At 37.5% G+C, this 24,589-nt stretch overlaps 1 protein-coding gene across 4 annotated transcripts; it reads left to right on the top strand.

Moving 5' to 3' along the window:
• Positions 1 to 1,804: 1,804 nt before the first annotated feature.
• On the top strand, positions 1,805 to 24,344 carry ZNF507 (zinc finger protein 507). 4 transcript variants are annotated; one of them, XM_075765285.1, is made up of 7 exons: positions 1,805 to 1,910; positions 5,354 to 7,485; positions 8,608 to 8,713; positions 14,260 to 14,374; positions 16,716 to 16,820; positions 19,994 to 20,128; positions 20,278 to 24,344. In XM_075765285.1, exons 2-7 carry the CDS (start codon positions 5,359 to 5,361, stop codon positions 20,639 to 20,641), a joined length of 2,952 nt encoding a protein of 983 aa, XP_075621400.1. In that variant the 5' UTR covers positions 1,805 to 1,910; positions 5,354 to 5,358; the 3' UTR covers positions 20,642 to 24,344. The 4 variants fall into 4 exon arrangements, with proteins under 4 accessions (XP_075621400.1, XP_075621403.1, XP_075621401.1 ...); XM_075765286.1 differs by having other exon boundaries at positions 1,893 to 2,033; positions 20,278 to 20,789; XM_075765287.1 differs by lacking the exon at positions 1,805 to 1,910 and adding an exon at positions 2,396 to 2,507 and having other exon boundaries at positions 20,278 to 20,789.
• Positions 24,345 to 24,589: the final 245 nt, after the last annotated feature.

Here is a 24,589-nt window from a genome sequence, read left to right as displayed (position 1 = left end):
TGAAAATGAAAAATACGAAAAGAACTTGTAAATTAAGAACCCTTTCAAATTAATGTAAAAGTGCAAAATCTAAATCTGTTTTTGTCGTACAATCATGCTTACATAGAGAATGAAATCTTTAACTTAGCCCAGCTTTAATTACAACAGAGAAGAATAACAGAGTGTATGGAGACCATTACTCATTATCAACCCAGTATTTTTAATCCAGACATATCAGATCCTAGCATATTTTGATTGGAAAAAGGAGGGTGAGAGTTCAGTATCTACAAGAGTGATTCAATTCAGATAACTGGTTAATTAAACTATAACAAATACAGAGGTAGAAACTAAGCTTTTGAAGGAACAGGATCCATGAAAAATAATCCCATTTCTATGAAAAGGTTCCATTTAAGATGGCAGAAAAAGCTAAAACAAGCTGCTATTATTATTACTACTACATTTAACATTGTGAATACTACGCAGCTTCAATTTTTAAATGTTTTAAATGCAATTTATTTCAGTAGGTGTTAAAAAGATAGGTTGTACCTTTGCATATTCCACACAGCAATTTCTTTAAAAACTTTGGTAAGATTTTGTCAAGACATCTTGCCGAGTCACAGACTGTTAGGATAAGGTTTGAAGTGTCTTAAAACTTCACACAATTAAATGGAGCTTCATAATTCAAGGAATCAAAGTAACAAAGCAAAATTAGAGATGAAATAACACCTACTGAAAGGATGGCTAAATCCTTCTCTTGAATAATACCCAATTTGTCAATATTTCACACGCATCTCCTATCTCTATAAAACCCTATCCAATCATTAACAAAACTCCCAGCTGTGGTAACAAGTGAATTTGCAAAAAATTGCTACAATTTTACAAAGTCCCCCTCAAATCCAACTGTAAACCCATCCACATCAGTACACTTCAAGCCCCTTTCTGGAAACGAACATCAGATTTTACTGGCCATGACCTAGCCATAAGCCACTTCTGAAACTCGTTATTCCCCTGAGTTTTCAGTTTATACGAAATATAAATTCACAGCACGTAACACTTCTGGGATGTAGCTTCTAAGGTTGCGCCGCCATGCAGTGTAGGCTTTCGACCCCCTATTCCTGCTAACTTAAGTCGCTAAACCCTCTTGTCACTTCTCTGCGGTTTACACTCGGAAACATTTGCATTGATTTGCCATTTTGGACCCAAAACGTGGGGGTTATTGTGTTCTGGTTTGTTTGTGGGGGTTTTTTTCAAACTTCAAATGGTATTCACCATTTGAAACCTGTGCTGAAAGAAAATACCTTTGGGGAGACTATAGCATTTGTTGGAGCGCATTGTGCTGCCTGGATACTGGAGTGCTGACGAACTCCCGACTGCCAAAGGCAAGAAGCCAGGAGATCACCTAAGCACAGGAGCTGCAAGGTAAACACCAATTATTTGGAAACTGAGTAAAACCGCCAGCTCAGCTGCACCGGGCCATCGAGCGGCTGGGCACTGCTGCCGGGGCTCCGCGCTGAGTGCGGATTTAAGATGATAAGCGTATGGACGGAGCCACCTCCACCAACACCGCCCTTGCTAGAGGCCGTGGCAGCGGGCTGTGGAGAGGGCCGGAGGGAGCCCAACCGCACCGCCTCACGGCTCCATCTCGCCCTAGGGACGGCGCCGGCGGGGAGGCCGGGGGCGGCGGCGGTGTGGCGGCCCCGGCGGTGTGGCAGGGCGGCGCTGTGGCGGCCCGGGGGCCTGGCGCGACGAGCCCTGCGGCACCGAGCAGGGACGAAACGGGACGCGGCCGCGACGGGGCCCGCGCTCGTCTCCGTGGCAACGGCGAGGAGGCGGCGGCGCGGTGGCAGCGTCCACCCGCCGATCACCTGACCCGAGCCCGCCGGTCACGTGATACGATCTCCATCGTCGCCATCTTGAAGCGGTGGCCGGGGGTGAGGAAAATTTTTTCTTTTTTCTCTCCGTTCGGTCCCGGGTGAAAACCCGGGCGGGCCCTGGCGCCGCCGGGGCGAGCGGGTGGCGGTGGCGGCGTCCTCGCAGCGCCGGCCGGCCGGCAGGTGAGGCGCGGCGGCGGGCGGGCAGGCAGGCCCCGGGGCGGCGCGCCGCAGCCCATGTGCGGAGCCGCGGGCGGCTTTGACTCCCGGCGGAACCTTCCCCGGGCCGGGCCCGCGCCGCGGCCGACCTTCCTCTCCTCCCCTATCCTCCTCTCCTCACCTCACCGCATCGCCTCGCCTCCCCGGCGGGCCAGCTCCCCGCGGCTCGGCCGGCGGAGCGGCCGGCGCTGCTCCTCGCCCACCCTGTGGCGCCTGGCCCGCTGCTGGAGGGCCGCGCCGGCGGCACCTGCGTGATATAAAGCGGGGGCCGCCCGGGCAGTGGCGGCAGGTGCGGAGGCGGCCGGCGGAGGGCAGGGAAGGGCAGGGGGGTCCCGCAGGTCCGCGGCCAGACACCCCCCCCCCCCCCCCCCGAGCCGCAGCCCCGCGGCAGGGGCCCCGCTGTCCGGGGCCGACAGCTGGCAGCGCGGAGCTCCGCAGGTGAAGTTTCTCTGCCCTCGGGGCCGCGGTGCGATCAGACCGGCCGTTCCGCGTTAGATTGCCGTGCAAAGCGGCGGTTGGCGTTTCCCAGCCCCGGAGGCATTTCACGCTGTCTCTGCCGTGCGGCTCGAGTGGGTGTTTGACGCGGGGGTGGGGGCCGGGCAGCTCCAGCGCGGCGGCGTTTTGCTCTGGTCCGGATCTGCCCCGTCGGGCCCCTTTGTCATCCCCGGGCCCCGTGCTTTAATTACCGTGCGGGTCGTGTAACGGGTACGTGCTGGCAGAGCCGTCGGCCAGACTGAAGTTTTATGTCATGGCACATTGAATCATCTCAGTTCTTAGGGAAAGCGATGTAGTTACTAAAATCCGGATATTTGTGTACACTTCTTAACATCCCTCTAAAACCCAAAGTCTGCAGCAGTAAGCGTTAAACTTACTCTGAACAAAGAATGACGTAACACATATATACCGTACTTACACGTTAGCTACGAGCATCCCAGATCAATACATCTGAAGATACTCTGTTTACATTTTTGACATAGCAATAGTATGTGGCAGCCTATTTCTTGTATGGTCTGTCTAGGATCTTTCCTCTTAGTTTCTGTGCTGCTTTCAGTGAAAAACGTAAGGGACACATTTGCCTATTTAATTACCATTACTTACAAAGTTTTAAAAGTACCGAGTATAATTTAAAGTAGCACCGTGTCCTTATAGTTTTCCTTAACTCATTCTCAAATTGAAAATATTGCAAGTAGACGTTATTCCGTAGAGCAATTCATGTAATGTTAAACTGCCTCCAGGGGAAAAAGCATGTTTGTTTACTTTTCATAATGGTTTTTAAACATATTACAGCCAGTATGAAACAAACAGCAAAGTACTTTTGTATAAATAATAACCTTACACCTTAAATTTCTTTTAAGTTAATATATAATTGGAGATATTACATGAAAGGGGTGTAATTTTTCCTAGCCACATGGACAAGAGTTAGTCATTCAATATACTGTGCCAAACACATAATAGAAGCGGAAAATGGAGGTTGAGACATTTACTGGTTTATATTTTGAAAGTTAAGTACTTGGATGTTTCAGTTCAATAGTAGCTCTGTGGATACATACATTGATTCCAGTTAATAAGATGATACTGAACTTGAATTAAATAAGCAGATTGTTTGGTATGTAAAATGATACTTTTTTCTTTTAAATATATTTAATTTTTAATTTCTATCTCCTACAATTTATCTACTATTGCAGTGCAGTATTGATCAATTTTAATCTGCTTACATAGATCCAATAGCTTAGCTTTCTAGATCCAACTGCCCTTTGGCTTTTTTTTTAGATTTTATTGATTTTGCAATTTTAATGTAGATTTTAGCTATTACCAAGTAAATCATTTTCAAACCAACACTGAATAATAACGTTGAAGAAATTAGTCGTATCTTTCTTAATGATTCAGAACTGACAAATATTGCTGCATTTTCAACATGAAATATTTTATATAAGCTGTGAATTATAGTGACATTGCTTATATTGATAGTTCTGATGATAACCTCAATTGTCAGTGGAGTGGCAAATAACGGTAACTTGAGTAATTCTGCCCAGAATTTTACTGCAGTGGGAAAGGGGCACCACAGAACCCACTGTCATACGTCTGTTCGTTATGTTGCTGTATACTAAATCCATAAGTAGAAAAAAGTGGATTTCATGGGTCTTTAGGACCACTTCTGGAAGTTCTGATTTAGCCTATGTATCTTTCTTGCAAAAAAAAAAAAAAAATCCACATGAAAGAACTTGGGATACATTTTCAAGGATAACTGATAAAAGAAATATATGGCATCTCTTTATGTTCTAAATTTTATATATTGTATATAAAAATACATATTGTGTATAAACTATAAGTGTGTATATGTAGTAGAACTTGGAATAGGTTCTTTATAGACATTTTTTCAGAAGTAAATTTCACTGTAAGACTTTTTGTCCGGCTCCTCCGTCCCTCACCCCACAGCTTCGCCCACATCACAAAGTATGTTTTCATGTAAATTTATACATATTGGCTTCTAATTTAACCTCTAACAGTACCACATTATTGCCTGTGGTTTATGGTTAGATATGTTTAAAGGAAGTGTAAGTGGAAATAGTTATTGCCTTTAGCTTTCCCTCAAAACAGAAAAAAATTACTCTATACTTTAGTACCAATTGATTCTTCCCTATAATTAAGGAATTGTAGAAAAAGCTACAATTAGTAGCTTTTCTGGAAAATAACATTTATAATAAGAAGTATGATTTGACATTTGAATGATCTTTAATATAGTCATAGCGAAATGACTAATGCAAGTAAATACCAGAATTACTTTTCCTAACATTTCAAGGGAAAAAAATGGCTTACTTGTGTAAACTATATTGTTGCAAATTGTCATTTGCTTTAGGAGACATCAGTGTATCAGAGTATGTTCGGAATACATTTTCATATCATAGCTTTTAAACATAAAGATGCCAGTTACTATTGATTGGTATATTTAAGTGTTGAGCATTCAAATGTGTAAAGAAAAAGACAATATAGCTGTTAACAATGCTAATCAGCCTATACTTGAAAAACATTTATCCTGCCCTTATACAACTTGGAGACAGGTTCTTATAGGCTCTCTTGTCCAGCTGTACTGAATAGCATCTATGCTATCCACTAAATTTCCTCAAAATCTTTGGCTATTTATATAGCCATTCTGAAAGTTTTTATCAAGTTAGTGGCATTAGGCTTCCGTATTTGGTAGAGGGAGAAATCTAAATAGTACTGGGTTCTATTTTTATTACTGTGCATGTATAAATTTTGTTTTTTTATAAAACCCTTTCTCCTAGGTATTATGGAAGAAGGAAGCAGCGTTGCAGTATTGATGCCAAATGCTGGGGAACAGGAAGCTGTGCTGATTTCTGAAACAGTCATTGGCCCAACACTGCAGAATAGTGAAGATCAGAGAAAATGTAAAACTGATCCACTAATCCATGTTATCCAGAAACTAAGCAAAATAGTTGAAAGTGAGAAGTCACAAAGATGCCTTTTAATAGGGAAAAAACGTTCCCATCCTAATGCTTCTGCCCAGTCCTTTGATGCAGATGATCTTTGTGAAATCCCAGCTAAAGCAATTGAGCTATCTGTTATTGCTACTAAAAAGACTGAGGAGTTACAAGCAAATTATTTTGTGACTGAATGTCTTCCACAAAGCAAAAAAAAGGTGACGTGCTACCAGTGTAGCCTATGTAAGTTTCTATCACCTTCTCTCTTAACACTACAAGAACATATAAAACAACATGGGCAGAAAAATGAAGTTATATTAATGTGCTCAGACTGTCATTTTGCTTCCAAAAGCCAAGAAGAACTTGAATCCCACTTCCAGAATTACCATGAGAATGATGGTAAAAGTAGCATCCAGACAAAAGTGCAGCAGTGTGTAAATGTCGCAAGTTCATTTTTGCAAGGGCCAGTGGAAGGAAGTGTCAAATCAGGGACTGATCAGACAGGAAATCTGGAGTGTAAAGATACAACTCAGTCTGCCCGTGTGCCTGAAATGGGAAGGAGAAAATGGTATACTTACGAGCAGTATGGCATGTACCGGTGTTTAATTTGTCGGTATACCTGTGGTCAGCAAAGAATGTTGAAAACGCATGCTTGGAAACATGCGGGTGAGGTTGATTGCTCCTATCCTATCTTTGAGGAAGAAAATGAAACTACCAACTTGTCAGAGACAGTTGTAACACACACACCTCACAGTGTGGATACAGTTGTTCTTTCTTTGGAAAACAATGAACTTGATATCCATAGTGAACCTTCTCTTCAACTTCAGATTTGCAATTCTGAGCAACTGTCATGTAAATCGCCAATAGAAACAAATGTAAAAGAGGAAGAGATGTTAAATCAGTCTGTAGTGCATTCTCCTACTACAGAGATATTAGAGGAGACTGTATCAGATACAGAGCAGGATAATATGATAACTGATAGCCTACTTTCATCAGCACAGAAAATCATCAATTGTAGTCCAAATAAAAAGGGTCATGTTAATGTAATAGTAGAGCGTTTGCCAGGTGCTGAAGAAAGTGTCTTACAAAAGCCTTTCTTGATGAACGCTGACATTGAAACAGAAAAAAAATTAATCTCAGAGGAGTCCCATGTTACCTGTGAAGAACCTGATCAAGTTTATCGTTCAGATGACATTCAAGAGGTAATAATAGGATGGAATAATACCGAGAAGAAAGATAATGAATTAAGTTCTAATAAAAACGTAACAACTGATGAAAATGTGCCTCCTGCACGAAGAAGGACAAATTCTGAGTCTTTACGACTACACTCATTAGCTGCAGAAGCTCTTGTTACAATGCCTATCAGAGCTGCAGAACTAACAAGCTCTAGCTTCAGGACTCTGAGTGGAGAAGATGCCGTGGATGCAGGTGCAGGACAGGGAGAAGTTGATGGTGCATGCATGGCTCATTCTAAAGCGGTATCCTCACTTAAGAATCCTTCAGAGGAGTTTAGTGGCTTAAACCAAAGTGAGTGTGCAATAGTTGAGATACAGAAAGAAAGGCCAGAGTTATCAGAAGCACCAATTAAAATGGGCATCAGTATGTCACTGCTCACTGTCATTGAAAAACTGAAGGAGAGGACAGATCAGAATGCTTCTGACGATGACATTTTGAAAGAATTACAAGACAATGCACAATGCCAAAATGCAAATGATGCAAATATCCCTGGAAGTAACCTAGTAGAATATATACCAAATGTAGATCGACCCTACCGCTGTCGCCTCTGCCATTATAGCAGTGGTAATAAGGGCTACATAAAACAACACTTGAGAGTCCATCGTCAGAGGCAGCCGTACCAGTGTCCTATCTGTGAACACATTGCTGACAATAGTAAGGATTTAGAGAGCCACATGATCAACCACTGCAAAACAAGAATGTATCAGTGCAAGCAATGTGAAGAATCTTTTCATTACAAGGTAAACGTCTTTCCTGTGCCTGTCTATAATAGCTAAATAACCTGGTTTGCTCCTTTTTAAATAACTGGTGATTCCTCTTTCTAACTTAATTCAGTCTGACATCCTGGCTTCAGTGTCATTAATATTGGGGATTATTGCCAGCAGCACTTTCCGAATATACAATTCAGCTATAATTATTCTGCTTTACCCACTGATACAAACTTGCTTCCTCACATAAGGTATTTTCCTGAGAACCGTCTTATGGACCTATTAATATCACATTTTTCTGCCCACGTGTAGCAATTACAGGGAGAAAGTGAAGCATCAGAGAATTTGAAACTTTAAAAGAATGTTCAAACATGCCCGCTAGTTGTGAGTGTGTGCAAAAGTAATCACAGCATTTGGGTTAACATGAGACTCTCTGAAGCAGAAATTCTTTTCTTTTTTCCTCTGTTGTTGTGTTGGTCTGGATGTTCTGTAGAACTTTGATCTGAAAGATTACACACCAGAGCAGAATAATGTACTTCTGCCATTTTTATAATCACTATTTTAAGCATTAGTGCTGGTGAGTGAGTTCCTCTGTACTCAGGAATATACAATAGATAGCATCAGTATCTAGCTGATACTCTTTCGGCAGTGGTAGTGCAAATTTTCCCATGCATGCTGTTGCTTAGTCCTAGCTGGAAAAAACGTACAGGTAGGGTAGCAGAAGGCTTGCTCTCCCTATCCTCCCCAAGCAAGAAGAAACAGGAATAACATTTTCTTAAGTCACTAGGCAATATAAAAATGGATCGATTTCCACACAAGCCATCCTCTAATCTAATACTGCTTTTGGTGTGTAATATTTTTGGAGGACGAACTGTTTGCCACTTGTCTATGGAAATGGGGGAAGAAGGAAATTCATTTTGTAAATAAACACAAATCATTTAATCCTCTCATTCACTCTTATCAGTCCATTATGTTATACATGAATGACATTTACTTTGTTTTGTTTCTAGTAAAATTACCTGAGGGATAATCTGTATATATGTTAACATACATTTTATAACAGTTGAGTAACAATGTCACAAATGATTGCAATATTTGAAGTGACCAGTGTATGTTTGTTCTGTATATTTAAACGTGGGAAATTTGTTTTTTCAGAGCCAGCTGCGAAATCATGAAAGAGAACACCACAGTCTTCCAGATATCTTTTCAACAGCTACGTCTAACAAACTAATAGTTTCCAACGAAGCAGATGAAAGAGAAGGTACTGTTTATATTCACACTTGAAATTATGAAAAGTCACTCATAACATTACTTCTGTTTGCTATATTTGTATAAAACTGGTTTTAAGACCTTGTTCATGCTGAAATGTTTTCATGCCTGTTCATAACCTTACATGTATGTTCTTTTCAGTGTGCAAAATTTACCACAGTAAATGGTAAACCACGAGATATCTTACTGACATTTATTGGTAGGTAAGGCATTTTTAGCCCCTGTAATTGGACCTTGTATTTCTTCTTACGAAAAACAACTGGTATGGAGTATTGCTCTGAATTTTTAAGAAAAAAAATCTTTTTTTTCCTTCCTTCAGCAGCTACAGTATTTTCCAAATCACCTACAATAAAAAAAAGAAAGCCTTTTTTTTTAAACTCACTGTGGTAATGGAGTTTGCCATCAGCATATACATACAATACCGTGCATTCTGTATTTAGAAATTTCTGTTTAATTATGGTCATGTACAAAATGAGTTAATTGTTTTAGCCCTAGAGAGGCAAATGTAAGGCACTCTAAAAATGCAACCTGCATCTGTAGTAGTTGCCAGGGTAACAGTAGGTATGCATTTTCTAAATGTTTGTTTAACTGTTTATCTGCTTATAATTTAATAGTGTTTGTTTTAAAAACAAACAAACAAAAAACCCCAAACCCTTGATGTGTTAAGGTGGTGAAATAGGGGAAACAATAGCCAAATTTTGAAGTTTAGGAGAAAACATGGTCTTAAAATCCTGTGAGTATCCTGGAGGCCTGATATTTATTATTGCAACTTGAATGCATCCTCTTCTCTAGTGAGTTAAAGTTACTGAAAACATTAACAGCATTTTTATTCTGAAGGCAACACTGTAATTATTACTATTTTGAAATTTTACAGCACTGTGGAAAAATAGTAGTAATTATATCACCTCTGAGCAACTGTGGGCTGAAGTATTTCCATTTTGTGCACATAGCTCCTTCCTGTCCTAACGATGGTCTCTTGTTTATTTAGATAGCAAAATGTGCACTATCATAATACTTAGATTGCAGCTGAAATATCTGCGTTCTGCTCTCACCACTACAGCTGATCAGCGAGTAGTGCGAAAGTAATCATTGAAATTGGTGCAACTACTCGTGAAAAAGGTACTAACCAGCATGAGCCAGGGTGGATGGCTTCAACCATTAATGATTTGTCCAAAGCAACATGGTACATCTCAGCATAGAGTTAGATCCTTAACTCTTGACTTCTGTTCTCTTAGCTCACACTGCCTCTTTTTCTAGCTTTCTGTATACAAGTTAGAAACTTTAATTACCTTATCAGGCTCAGGTACAATGACCCTTCCTAACTCTTCTTTGCTCTCATCAATGCAGAAGGCATTTGAATTCAGAAAATTGATCTGTAGTGCTTATTACATCCCTAACACCTAAGCCTGAGAGAGCTATATGACGTCAGGGGCAGACAGGAAGAAGGCTAGGGAGGGTCTGCTGGTAGTGGGAGTGTTCCCCATTAAGGGGTTGGGTTTTTTTCTTTAGAGGAAATAACATGAAAGTTTTAATGGAAGTGATGGGAAATAAAACATTGTTAGTTGAGCTGGTTACAATATCTATGAGCACAGCTTGGACTGTTACTTGTGACAATGTATTGTTTGTTCTAAACCAATATTTTTAAAGATGTCACAATACAGGAATAACTAGTTTGCAATGCCTGAAACCTGTCAGATTTTGGGGAATACTGTACCTTTTGAGCCAAAGTCCTGTTAAGGTGACTGAAAATCAACGCCTATTATGTTTTATTAAGGTGGTTTTAGAGTTTATATCCTGATCTTGTAACTTAACTTCCATAAAAGAGGAGCCCCGGTTCGAGAAAACTGCCTGCTTTCAGTTTAATTACTTAAGAGATATTTTTTTAAATATTTTTTGTTCATTATTATCTTATAAAAGTTTTACAGCCATGCACTTTAATTGATTGTTTACCCCACATGAAATTTAGTAATGTGGCTTGAATGAAAACAGTTCTCCTTTTAAACTTTTATTAACTCATACTGTGGAATGCTTAAATTATTTCAGAATCAATTTATAATCAAATTGCAACACCACTGCAGTACAGCAATCTCTTGTCAAACAGATGTCATCCCTATAAAGCGACACAAAACAAAGAAGTTTATGGCATAGCATCTGTTTATGTGAAAGATGCCTGAGCTGGAACAGTTTCATTTCTTGTTTATGAAATAGTTAGTCCTAAAAGTCTCTTTATTCATCATGGTTGCACAATAAATTAAAAGGGAGCATTATGACAGTGGATATGAGCGGATTGTAAATGTCTAATAATGAAGGAATAGGGTAATAAGCAGCATTACAGGAGCACCTGTTACTGCTGCTAGAACACAGATCTGTCATTTCCATGTTCACTTTTAAGAGACCAGCTATCCTCCATCCAGAAAGCAAAAAAGGCCCCAAACCCACCAGAAATAAGCCAATGGAGGGGTAGGGGACACAACTGCTGTTGTGCAACAGTGAGAGATTATATGATGTATTATAATTGATGTGCATTTTGTTGAAGGAAAGTAGTGATTGGTATAAATAATTGCTCCTAAGTCAGTGCTACTGGGTGGTTAGCCACTTATAACTATGCAATAGATAACATGTTTGCATAATACTTTAAAAATCTCATTAGATACTGTTTGTTTTAAGCTGCCTGCCCAATGACATACCAAATTCGTAACAGAACATACATTTGGAAGCAATTTATTCTAAAGCTGCAGAATTTAAGATGGAAAACCCATTCAAGTAGAGCGTGCAATAGCTTAACCTTCACACAACCCCAGCTCTCCCATAGATCTGCAGCCCAGTGTCTTTGTATTCATTCGAGGTCTTCTACGTAAATGTGCATTCACAAAAGAATAATTCTAGAAATATAAATTCCAAAATCTCCAAGTATATAATTAAGATCGTTTTGACAATTTACATTAAAGAAGAAAAACCCTAATAAATCTTACTATATGGGCATATTGTAGGAAAAATTCTGATATATTTTGCTTTAAGGTTGACTTGCAAAGAGAGCATGTTATGTATTACTTCCATATTATTTTTTATAAGAATGCTAGAAGAGTGAGCACTGTGTTATGTTTTAAAGTAAAAAATATAAAATATTTTTTTCTGTTATCTTGGTACACACAGAATTATTCAAATTTTATTTCAGATTGCTATTTTATTTTATATGACATACTATATATTCTTCAGAATAACCCTCTGGGGTTATTACCCCTACCTAATTACTCTGCATCTTGAACCAAAAGTGCTGAATTTTTGAGGGAAGGTTTAATGAGTGGTAATTTTCCCTTACTGTTTAAGTTAGCTGTGTGACTGTATCCCTCAGAATAATATATCTAAAATGTTTTTTGACATAATTCAGTGCCCACCTGTGGAAAAAAAAAATCAAAGTGAAAAGTTGAACTTCCATTTTGGATGACTCATTCTCCTGGTTTATTCTGCAATATGTCCTTAAAAGAGCTTTACCATAAAGATTCTTAATTGTTGCTTTGATAATGATTCAGTCTGGGTTATTGGAACCCAGCATCATCAAGAAGAAACTCCAGAACAAAATTATCTTTATGAAACTTGTTCAGTATTTTGGACTCAGGAGATGGATCTTCTGTTTTCAATATAAACTCTACAGTTCCTCCTGAGTTCAATCTGCTTGTCTCATTCCTCTCTTTTTTAGCTAAAAAGAATTGGAGTTCAGGAGATGAGAAAGGAGGGGTTTCAGTCAAGTTTTTATTACTCCAAACTGGAAAGCAGTTCATGGTATTTGGACCTAAGCAGAGATATGTCTAGAAAGTCTACTTTCCATCTTTTTGGATGGTCACTGATTTCAGACTTCAAGCTTGTCTGTCTTTTCAAACTGCAAGTCGGAAAGACCGTCCTCTCAGTGTGATGTGGACCTTCAGTGCTCTTGACCTTGACAAGCCTTTAACAGAATTCTTCAGGATTCAGAACAGAGGGATCCCATGTGGGAAATCAGAACTTACATTTTCCAGGGAGGGGAGTTATTTTTGGTTTGGGGAGGAGCTTGGAGGCCTGGGAAGTAGATCACCTGCTGATATTTTCAGTGTTCTTACAGCAATATCTACTAAAAACCATCCAGCTAATACACCCTTTTCTGTTCCACCTAGGATCTTCCGGTGTATCTTACTAGTAGTAAATCCCTTCACAACACAAAGTAATAATTTGTTTGTGCTGGAAATGTGCTTCGTATGAGCATGAAGAGTTTCTGCAGGCTGTTCTTGCAAGATTTGAGCTGTATTTTGTCTCCCACACATTACTTGTTGAATTGTATATTTATTTTGGTTTGGGGGTATACTTTAGTGATGATCTTTATCCACCAGAGAAATTCTCTAAGGTTCTCTATCAGAGTTTCTTCAAAGCCCATGTACATAACTGAGAGTAATGGCTTGACTGTTCAGCCAGCTAATAAGAATTTGGTGTAAAGATACAATGTACTTGAGCACCTTGCTTGCACTTGGAAAAAAAAAAAGTAGAATTACTTTGGCTAGTGAGGAGGTTAGACGCAGAAAGAAAACCCTTGAATTTTAGTTTGATGTTTCCTTGGGCTGTAGTGCTGATTGAAACAGCTCCAACCTTGGTGTTCCTTCATGTTTCTGCTGTTCCCTCATTGGGGAGTGCATGAAGGCTGCGTGACAGGCTGCAAGGGGAAAACGACCTGCATTAAAAATACCATCCCTCTTCCCAAATGTTAATATTTTAACCCAAATCAGTTGCATTATTCAGTGAGGGAACAGGAATAGGGCTGTTAAAGTCTACTCACTTAGATCTCAAAAATATTCAAACCGCACTTGCGGGCACACATTTTCCTGTGTTAAATTAGTCATTAGCCTTTGTCTCTGCAACCATTAATTTTTCAAGAGTCTCTTTCATTCTGGAAAGACAAAATTATTTTTGTTACAATTGCTTTTTAGTAATTTGGAGAAGTTCCAAATTATTTCTTAACACATCTGGTCAGTATCTATTTTTTTAATTATCCCAGATCCTTCTGAAAATGTGAGTATATGTGGATGATAAAGGGAATTTAGATGCTTCAGGAGGCCTTTTGCTTTCCTTTTCTATGTCTGCCAGTTTGAAACTTGTCCTTTCTCAATGCCCATCTTTTCCTTTGATTGGATCCATTCTACAAAGCAATGAAACTGCTGGGTTCAGCAGTTCCTGCATTTTATCACCTTTTGCTGTAACACAGGATTTTAACCCCGCGGCAGGAAGAAGGCAAGTGTCTGCATAGAAAGAAAATGTTTTCCTAAAATTTTAATAATTCCAGTAAATGGTAGGGCAAATACAGAACAGCACGGTAAATAAACTATACCTTTATTATCTCTATGTCCATTGCCAGTTTGCTCCAGATACTTTGAAAGTATTAGATATTTATAGATATTTAAAAGTATAACTTTAAAATGTTAATTCATGTTTCATAATTCAATTGTGGTGGAATTACCATCTGAGAACTCCTTACAATGCTGAATGCAACTCTCTAATGGATTTTGTTTCATATAGGAAATAAGTCTTCAGTTCAGAAACTATATAGATGTGATGTATGTGACTACACAAGCACAACTTACGTTGGTGTACGAAATCACAGACGAATTCATAACTCAGATAAGCCATATAGGTAAGTGTCTTATTGCTGGCTAATGCCACATGCCTGGTTTACTTGTTTTAACTAAACCGGTTACTTAATTGCTTGTGCAATTTTGAAGATATTGTTAAAGAATTTCAATTACATAATTTTCTGCAAATTTGAAGGAGCCACACTTGCCGGTTGACTCTATGTAATTAAGATTCACTAACTTTTCCAGGATGCATCTTTTGCTATAGCTGTCTACTGCGTGTTTTCAGTTTGAAGCATTCAGATGTGGAAAGGGAAATAATTACATTGTAAAATTGAACTTTGGCCAGTAGTGATAATATATTTCTCAAACCCCTTGCACACTTAAGTGGATTTGCTTTATTGCAAAATGTTCTCCATTGTCATATTGCTACTTTTCACATTGACTTTACAGACTGTGGCAAAATTCTGCCCTTTGTCTTGTTGCCAGTCCCCTCGTCTTTTTCACAGGTTTCAAACACTAGTAACACACTCACTTAGGATTATATTTTATAACTTTTCTACAAGGGTGTTATATGGATTTATATAGAAACTTTGATATCTAAAATCACATGTAATACAATAGTTCAGGTCCCCAGCAGAAAAATAAATCATGCATTTTTCTATTGGTTGCTGCATAAATTCCTGCAAATTCAATTTATGTGGATCTCTGTCCCTCTCTATTGGCTAGAAAATAGATCTGAGTTAATAGAATTTTTGAGTTAATATACTTCTATCAGTTTAATACAAATTATGGAAACTCAACACCTTCAAATGCTAAGTTCAGCCAGGGACTTTCTCTTTTGGATAAACACTCCCAGAAGACGTGTTGTATTTTGATTTGTGCATTACAATGATATCCCGTAACACTAGCAAAAATTTGCAAGGTGTTTGCTCAGAGAGTAAATGTGGAATACAAATAGATTTTCTTTCTCCTCAGAATCTTCCCTCTTGCTGTTATTTGTTACTTAGTGGGGTTGGAACAGCAGATACTGTAGAATGCCTTGTATGTGGTAGTTTTCCGAACTGGTGTTAGCCAGTTTGATTTAGGAACCCTTGAAAATTTTCTGTTGGTGATATAGACGCCTGTATACTAAAATTAAGCCTACTGATCTGGCTTGCTTTTCTTATTATTTTTTCATAAACCCCTTAGACAAATCTGCAGACCTGGTAGGATACTTAAGCCACGGCCTAAAACCATAAAGATCCAGTATTTATGTTTTTTCTCCTTCTTGAACATGTATTCCTCAAGCCTTTCAAAGTATCAGATAGCAACCTACTATATTGCCACCATTTTTATAGCTGTAAATGTATTTATTACTTGTTGGACAAATATTGCTGGAAATGAAGTTGTATAGCCTCCAATGATGTATTTTTGTAGATTTGATACTTTCTGGATTTTAATACTGCACAAGTCCTTTTAAAAAAAAAAAAAAGAGTATTCTCAGGTTAAGTATCCTGCAGTCTCAAACTGTTTCACATTACAGACCAGACGTAGTAAATATTGGACATTTTACCATTTCAAAAAAAGAAACAACTAAAGTCCCAATAAATACGCAGAGTTTTAGCTGAGCTTGATGGCTTCTGTTTCAATATGTTATATACAGGAAGCTTGTGTGGTAGTATATTGATATTTATGAATAGCATAGTATTTTATATAAAACTTTGGGATCTAAATCCGTGGATCACGATCTAGATCCAGACTGCGTTATGTATTGTTTGTATACAAAGATATTGTGACAGAAGTAAAAAAAATAAAAATTATGACAGCATGATGTGACACACTTGTCTTAGGGCACTTGAATCTAACTGTGTTGATCTTGTCCTTGACTTCTATTTCAGATATAATGCTCTGAAACTTAGAAATTTTATTACTAAATAGATAGTTTGGCTTCTAAAATGTCACGAGAAACATGGTGTTGCATTAAGTAGAACACGTATGCTTGAGGAACAAGCCTCACTTCTAAATACATTGTGTCCCCTATAGCTCTTAGGGTTGTATTCTGCTTTTGCATGACAGAGCCAAGCAACTTGTATCAGGGTTGCATCCATTCAAGTGCAACCGCATCTCCCTTATACTTTGTGATGCTTGCTAACATCAGTAGACGTGCACAAGAGAGAGGTCAGGAGGGAACACAAGCCGTATGCCTAGTGATTCTTCCTCAACAGCGAAGGCTTTTTTGGGCTGTGAAAGATTCTCACAGTCCAAAAATTGAAAATTAATGTCATTGCTTGGACTTCTGTTAATATTGTTAGTCTTTAACTGTAGTCTTTCCAGATACCTTTGCTTTCTCATAGATTTTTATTTTTGGAATAGTGTTAGCAGTTAATTGTCAGATTAGTTTACTTGTTGTTGTCTCTTTAGATGTCGAGTATGCGACTTCGCCACCACAAATATGAATAGCTTGAAATGCCATATGAGGCGCCACCCCCAGGAGCATCAGGCAGTGCAGCTAATGGAACAGTACAAGTATGTAACAGTTCTAATTTGGCAAAAAGCTGTGATAGTAGTGATTTTGTTATGTTAAGATACAAAGCAGAGTTCAGATTCTATTCTTTTCCCTCCTAGACTCATTCTTTCTTCCAATGACACTTTTTTTTTTTTGGAGAGAAAGAGTTTTGATGTGGCATTCCCAGGTGATGTTTATGCTAGCTAATTAAACATGCCCATGACCTCCCTCTGGTATAATATTCAGCTTTTTCTTTCCAGAAAGGGGTGGTTGCATATAAACTGCCTATTGCAAGTAGTTTTGGACCGTGTTAATTACCAAAGCATGCCTGGAATTGTTTGGGAGAAAGCATGTGCCAAAACCATGCCGGGGCACTTCTAACATTTAACGTCATAGATTGTTAAATTCCAGTACCCAGGAATGTTCTCTGGCTTTGTTTAATACCCTAGTCTAGGCACAGCCTTTGCATATACATCTTAGTTAAAATCCAGATTGGCATCACACTGCTGTAGTTGAGTTAGTATGAATACTCATTATGCTGAAGTGATGACTGTCCTTTATAGTCTGTCCATAGGTGTGTGTGGTTTGTGTGTGTGTGTGTGTATATATATATGTGAGAAAGTTGGCACAAATATGTGCAATTGTTTACTACTAGTTTGCAACAAAAAATAAAAGCTGAGAAAGGAAAGAAAATCAGGAATATTCTGAACATTTCTTAGTGGAAGATTTTAAAGGCAATAGGAAGAATCCAAATAAAGCACATTCACATAAGGATTTCTTCTCAAGAAAATCTACTTCTACAACTTCAAAGTTCTTCCACTGCATTTTTTCCCAAAAATGTTCTTAGTGGCGTTAAGTTCTATTTGCTCTGCTGTCATACTTCACACGGTATTGCTGAGTGCTCTTAGTATTACTGAAGATTACTGAAAACCTCCACCCTTTGGTCCCTACATCCCCAAGGAAATACTCTATCAAAAGCTGCAAAATAATTATTTCCTCACTAGATCAATTTAGGATATACTTGAACAGTGAAGTTTAATAATTCCACATAGATCAACCAGTAGGGCAAATCATGCTATAGAATTAAACTCAATGGTAAAACAATTCTGTTTCTCTGGGAATGTCTTGCATATACTGTAACTATACATTAACTGTATGGTCATAAAAATGTAGTACATCAGGCTAAAGGCTGTTTAGTTTCTGTGTCTTTGATTTGACCTGTATGCTAAGGCAGTCAACAGCATTTGGCTCATGATACTGTTCTCAGCAAAGTAAATCTGATTAGTAAATCACCTGAGGAAATTAACGTACTTCAAAAAACAAGACTGTAATTAAAAGGGGATAAAAACAAACACTGAACTGTTGCTTCATTCACTGTGTTACCAACCCACTGACCAAGCTGTGTTAGTGGTGCAGAAAAACTATATATATGTTAAGACTAGTGGAATACATGTGCATATAGGATGGAATTAAGATTATTTCTTGATCTTTGTGTTTTGCAAAAAAAATTATTCTGGCCTAATTTTATTTGTAAATTAATTATAAGGTCTGCTTTTATCTTATTTTTAACAATGCCATTGTTTTATAACAGCCTTATTAGAAATACTAAGATTCTCAACCTGAGAGTGAACTTGCATATATTCGAAAGCATCCGTTTTCTTTATATGGCTTCAAATTAGAAGGAAAAGAGAAAAATAGGATAGTACATTCCAAATCAAGTAATAGAGAAAAGTGAGCTAGCAGGACATGCCTGTTGTTCCCCAGCAGGACAGAATTATCTTTCTACATAAGCAAGGTAATGTACCATGCCTTCACATAACTTGTGAGATTTTTGCTGTTCTCCACCATCTTCTGCTGAGCAAAATAGTTTCCTGTATATGATTATTTGCAAGACATTTAAGGACTATATCCCACTGTCATTAAGTGGTAAAACCTTAGTGAATTGTAGTGTGTAACACTTTTATGTAGGCCTTCTCATTTCCAGGTTACATATCTGAAAAATTTACAAAAACTTACTAGTATAATAGTTAATTTAACAGAGTCCTCATAGTGTAACATATGAGGATCACATTGCTTGAGCAGAAAACATCTTACTCTTACTGAGGAATGAGATAGACTAAGATGCATTCCTAGCTATAATTTATTAGAACAAGGTCATCTTTGATTTCTAGAAAAATTTGATCCTGGTCTTTTCCATGCGATTTAAGAAACTGAAGACTTCCAAAGTAGCCGGTAGCTAAGCAAAGTAGCTTCCTAATCCAAAAGACAAGGAGCTATGTGGTCTTTACCATGACTGCTGTTCTGCTCTGGAGTGATGTCATGCAGTATCACTCATCTTCTTCGTGCTGAGATGACTAATTTATTATCTTAGAAAACACTTATAAAAAAACCTTTTCTGTTGTATGTTCATGTATGAAAAAAGTCCTATGGGATTTACTCAGTCTTGGGTTATTTGTGTCCAGAAACGTATACTACATCTCTATGTAAATAGGATTTATTCTTCAAGGTTTTGTTCTTTACTAAGACAGTGTTTTATGGGGAAATAGAAAATTTAGTCTTGTAGTACCTGAGCTGATGAAAAACTCTATGGACAAAATTGTCACCTGTCAGAATCTTGATCTGTGAATATATTCGAAATCTGACTGGACACTGCCCTCGGCAACGTGCTAGAGCTGATCCTGCTTGAGCAGGTGAATTGGACTAGGTGATCTCAAGAGGTCCCTTCCTACTTCAGCAATTCTGTGATCCTTAAATAAACCAGGAAAGGCTTTATTAGTTCAATTAAAATGATGAGTGATAATTATACAGCTCCTGCTTGGTTCAGAGCAATGGCAAAGAGAGCTGGCTACCTGCCTGCCACCAGTGTATTCCATGTTTCTGCAGTCATCAGAACTATGGCATTTTTGCAGTATTTAAACAGTTTTAACAGGCCAAACAGGTAAGATTTTAATTCAGTTGTTTAAGAACTCAGGAAAAGCAAACTTAAAAATTCTCAGACCCTAAAAATAGTCTCACATTTCAGAATGAAACTTTGCAAACTAACTTGACCTAGTTATGAAACTGAAAAGGGAGAAGAGGATTGACACGTATCTCTGTCTTTACTCATCCTTTTGGAAGAACTAATTCATTACTAAAATAGTAAAATTTAACTTCTAAATGTTTCTCTTTTTCTTTCTCCACTTTTTTCCCCTAGATGTTCTCTCTGTGGATATGTATGTAGCCATCCTCCATCCCTGAAGTCCCACATGTGGAAGCACGCAAGTGACCAAAATTATAACTATGAACAAGTGAACAAGGCTATTAACGATGCAATTTCGCAGAGCAGCAGGTATGTCTGATTTCTATCATCTAGAATTTTCTAGAAGCCCTATCATCTAGAATTTTCAAAGGACCCAACTCTGATCCAAAATAAAGTTCCCGTCAAAAAGCAACAACTGTACATTTTGATATTTGTTCTGGTTTTTATTATTATTTCAGGTTTCAAGGACAGCTTCCTGACAAAACCTTATTAGAAGGCACAGATGAAAGTACAATACCTATACTAGGAAGTTCAGACAACTTTGTGTCTTTTACAGAGTCTATTAACCAGACTACGAATGAAATTTCAGGTTCTGATGAAAATGAGAAACCTAACTTGATGAATACCTCATGCAGTTTAGAAAAGAACTCCACTCTACCCCATCTTGGCACAGAATACTGTGTTCTTCTCTTCTGCTGCTGCATTTGTGGTTTTGAGTCTACCAACAAAGAAAATTTGCTGGATCACATGAAAGAACATGAGGGTGAAATCATAAACATCATTCTAAATAAGGACCACAGCACAAATCAGAGCACAAACTAGGTGAAGCAGTAAGTTAACGAGAGGGTTTCCTAGAGAGAATATTTTCTTTCTTTGCTAACTTTTGCCTGAGAAACTTGCTCAAGAGAAGAATTGCAAGCAAAACTTGATTTCCCATCCTGAGTCCTTGTTTCAGTAGGAGTACAACATTTTAACCAGGGACTGATGAATCATTTAAGAGATAAATATAAGGAGTGGGGAATAGAATGATCCATTTTAACCTGTTATTTCTCTATATGGTGCCAAGAGTGCAGGATTGTTGGGTTTTTTCTTTTATTGTCAGGTGCTAGTCAGTAATAATGCATTAGTACAGTATGTTAAAACCCAAAGGTATGAAAGCTTTGTATCAATTGAAAACCTTTTTTCTTCCGCTTTGTTGTTTTCCAAGTATTTCAGCAAAGAACTTTTTAACCCTCTTTTGAAACTGGCAGCAAACCAGATAAAAATTTTACAATATGATCTCATAAACCCCTGCTGTCTGGATTCTGGAAGGTAGGGAGAGGGGAGGTGGGTGAGGGCATGCGCGTGCTTGCATGCACACATAGGCGTTTCATTTTTCTCAATCTATTTTTAAGGCCTTACAAACTCCAAGTCATCCTTCAACAAAGCCTGCCCTCCCTGCTATCATTTAGAGCAGCAGGAGCTGAGGAGCCTAGAAGCATTTTGTTAATAACTTGTCTGATTGGATCCTAACTAAAAAACTGCTATCTTTTGAATTGATAGTGTGTAAAAGATCCTTTATAATAATGACCTGCTGTTTCTTAATGGTTTTCTTGACACATTCAGCAGAACTATTTTTTAAAAAAAAAAAAAAAAAAGCTTATCGTATGTCACTTCTAATTTGTGGTGATTACTTTGCAGTATGTACAAGAAATGTTTTTTAATGAGAACAAAATATGAACAATAATTGCCACAAAGAGATGTAGATGTAACCTGTGTAGATTCCTGAAGATGTAGGTGAGCACAAAGTGGGATTTTGAGAAATACCTACATGCTTTGGAGTTCTTTCAAATCCCACGGGCTGTCTAAATTTCCCATTTGTCTGGCAGAGCTGTAACTGTAGAAATAATTCACTGAAAGAGTAATTTTCCTGTAGAAAATCATACTTAAAAAAAGGCAAACTATTTTAAGCAAAAACTGTATCCAGTCACTTGTAGAATAAATTTTACTAGTGCATATGGATGCATAAAGGGAATATGGATTCATAAAGGGAATTAGGGGTTGCTTTATTTTCTAAGAAACACGTAAAAATCTCTCCCTTTTAAAGCCTTTAGCTTTTAAAATTACATTTCTTTTTTTTTTTTTTTTTTTTTTACAGTTACAGCAGTGTGCAGTAGAAGACATTCATCTATGTATCAGTTTGGAATATTGTTATACTAATTACCTGGCAACTTTGTTGAGGGTATTTATAAAGTTGGCTACTCAAATTGTTTGAAATATATGCTTCAATCAAGTGATGAATAGTACCACTTCCAAAGAAGCCCTTTAGCAGCCAGATTTAAACTTTCTAGTTCAGGCATGTATTTCTGCTTTTAATGAATGGCAGATGCACAGAAGCATGCCTAGTTCCTGACTGACATGGGGATGCAGTTACCTGATTTTTAGTAGTTCATTACTTTAAAAAATTAATTACTCTTAGAAAAACAGTATTTTATGGTTACTTTATTTATACATTTCTGCTAGCAGAAATAAGCTACAAGTGTAAATCTAAGAAGGTGGCATATGTAGTGTACAGTCTATTGTGCTGTCGCTGACAAAAAGTGGCAAACAGGAAAAGAAAACAACAAGTCTTGTTACACCTTTAGGAAGCAGCACAAAATCTAAAGGCCAGGGTAAAGGCACTAAGATTCCAAGTACATTTGATGATTTTTTTTTTTCAAGTGATTTCCTGAATTTGACTTGTTCTTTTGGGTTAAGTATCTATTATTTTGTTTCTAAATTAGATAGCAGAAAGTACACATTTTACTTTAAAAAATGGTCAGGATATAACGTCAAAGCATTTTTGTGTCAGATATTTGAGATATTTTAAATACATATGTGAGCAAAGTACATGTTATTTTCAGTTAAAAGATACTTTCATATTCTTACAGATGGATTTTACATTTGAAAAACATGATTTATTTACATGACCTCAAATTCAATTTGAGATCGTAAACTTAATGGGATATTCATACTATCTTATTGACACCAATATTTTACCTTCAATATAGAATTCATGTGAAAATAGAGCATTGTCTTGAATATATCTCAACTTTCTCATTCAGATATCCCATGTGTTGAAAACATTCAAGGTACAATGAGATCCATAGTACCGCTAAACTACCAGCCAGTATTCACAGAAACAATATTTTGCCATGTAGTTATTTTTATGTAAAGGGATAATTATTTTAAAGTTGCTCAGCTAGTAAAAGATAAAAAGGTGAAAAACTTGGATTCGTAAGCTAAGAAGGAGATGGCAGTGAACCAAGACTTAAAAAGCAAGTAACCTTGAATCAAAGTTAATAATTTAGGTGTATGTGCAAGCCACACTTGCAGCATTAAGTATAATGCACCAGGACTACTTGTAAAGGGTTTACTAAGCGGGATGCATCTATTCACAGTTGTTCCTTGCCATCTTGTTGCTTTTTTCTTTTTGACCATGTGTTCCTATAAAAGAGTAGAAAGCTAGTTGCCTCTAAAAATGATTATCGATCCGAACAAATGCCAACAAATAATTCTTTCCCATATGCACAGAGATTTATTTTTTTCAACTGTCTCCATGCTGCTTGCCATTAGTTACCCATTCACAATTCCCATGGACTTTATAAGAAGTTCTGCATGTGAAATAATTATAGACTTAGTTTTTCTGAAAGCAAATTATTCCTCAGGTTATCTGCTTTAGAAAGTGTATGATTGGCTTGGTTGCATGTTACGTAAGGGTTTTTAAGCACATTTCAAAGTCACCAACACCGCGGTCTTCCCCTTTCTTTAAGCTTTTAAAATATTTTCAGATCTTCTGTCACAGCACTATAAGATGATCGGCTATTCACTTGCTGTTTGTTTAAATTGGATTTTATTCTGTGATATGAACTATAACTTGCAGCTTTGTTTTAAATGCCTATACTTTCACTAAAGAGAAAACTTCCTTCATACTAGACTATACTGATAAATAGGTGCATATTTCATCTTTCTGATTTATGTCTGGCCTGGAAAAAATAGAGTGGGATTCAGTCAGAGTTATTATATTTTCCTCTTTCAGAAGCACTTATTTAATCATTTAAAAAATGTACAGTTGGTGCTCAAAGTAACATTTGTTAAGAGATATTTAATAGAAATTTACATTTGCATTTGATATTCATGGACATGGGTACATGTATTTTTTTAAGAAAAGGTATTGTAACACTATGGCACTGCTTTTATAGCCAAAGTATGAAAAATTTAGAAAACTGACATGTAAAGACTGCAGTTAATTCTGATACTGTATCTTATTAAATAGGATGACTTTCATTTTATAAAATTATCCAGCACATTAAGCTGCATGCCTTAAGCTCTCTAGGATTGTGTTCCTGATAGACGACTGTTTGGAACTATGAAGCAAAGTCTGTAGTACTACTTTAACTACCTTCTGAAATACTGTACAATGTTAGAATAATTTATTTTGCTTTACAGGAGTTTGTCACGTATTGACTTTAATATTGTATTTTGGTAATAAACTTTTTTTGTTAAACACTTTAGTCACTTTTATTTGACCTGCATGAAATATGAATATGGAAAATTCAAACACTGAACTTGTGTTTAAAGAGATAGGAATCTGTTTAAATCAAATAGTATTTGAAATACTTTGCTGCCATTTCTCACTCTTATGTCAAGTTATTACAGTTTTAATACTGTTAATACAAGTTTTATAAAAGTAACTGTAAGTCAAAATACTTGTGAACCTGCATGCAGTTATGATGGGACAATGCTGAAGAA

The sequence above is a fragment of the Balearica regulorum genome, chromosome 13 (assembly GCF_011004875.1).
Source record: "Balearica regulorum gibbericeps isolate bBalReg1 chromosome 13, bBalReg1.pri, whole genome shotgun sequence".
In the NCBI taxonomy this organism is placed as follows: domain Eukaryota; kingdom Metazoa; phylum Chordata; class Aves; order Gruiformes; family Gruidae; genus Balearica; species Balearica regulorum.
The sequence above is the reverse complement of the archived record's forward strand: the minus strand, read 5'-3'. Positions and strand labels throughout refer to the sequence as shown.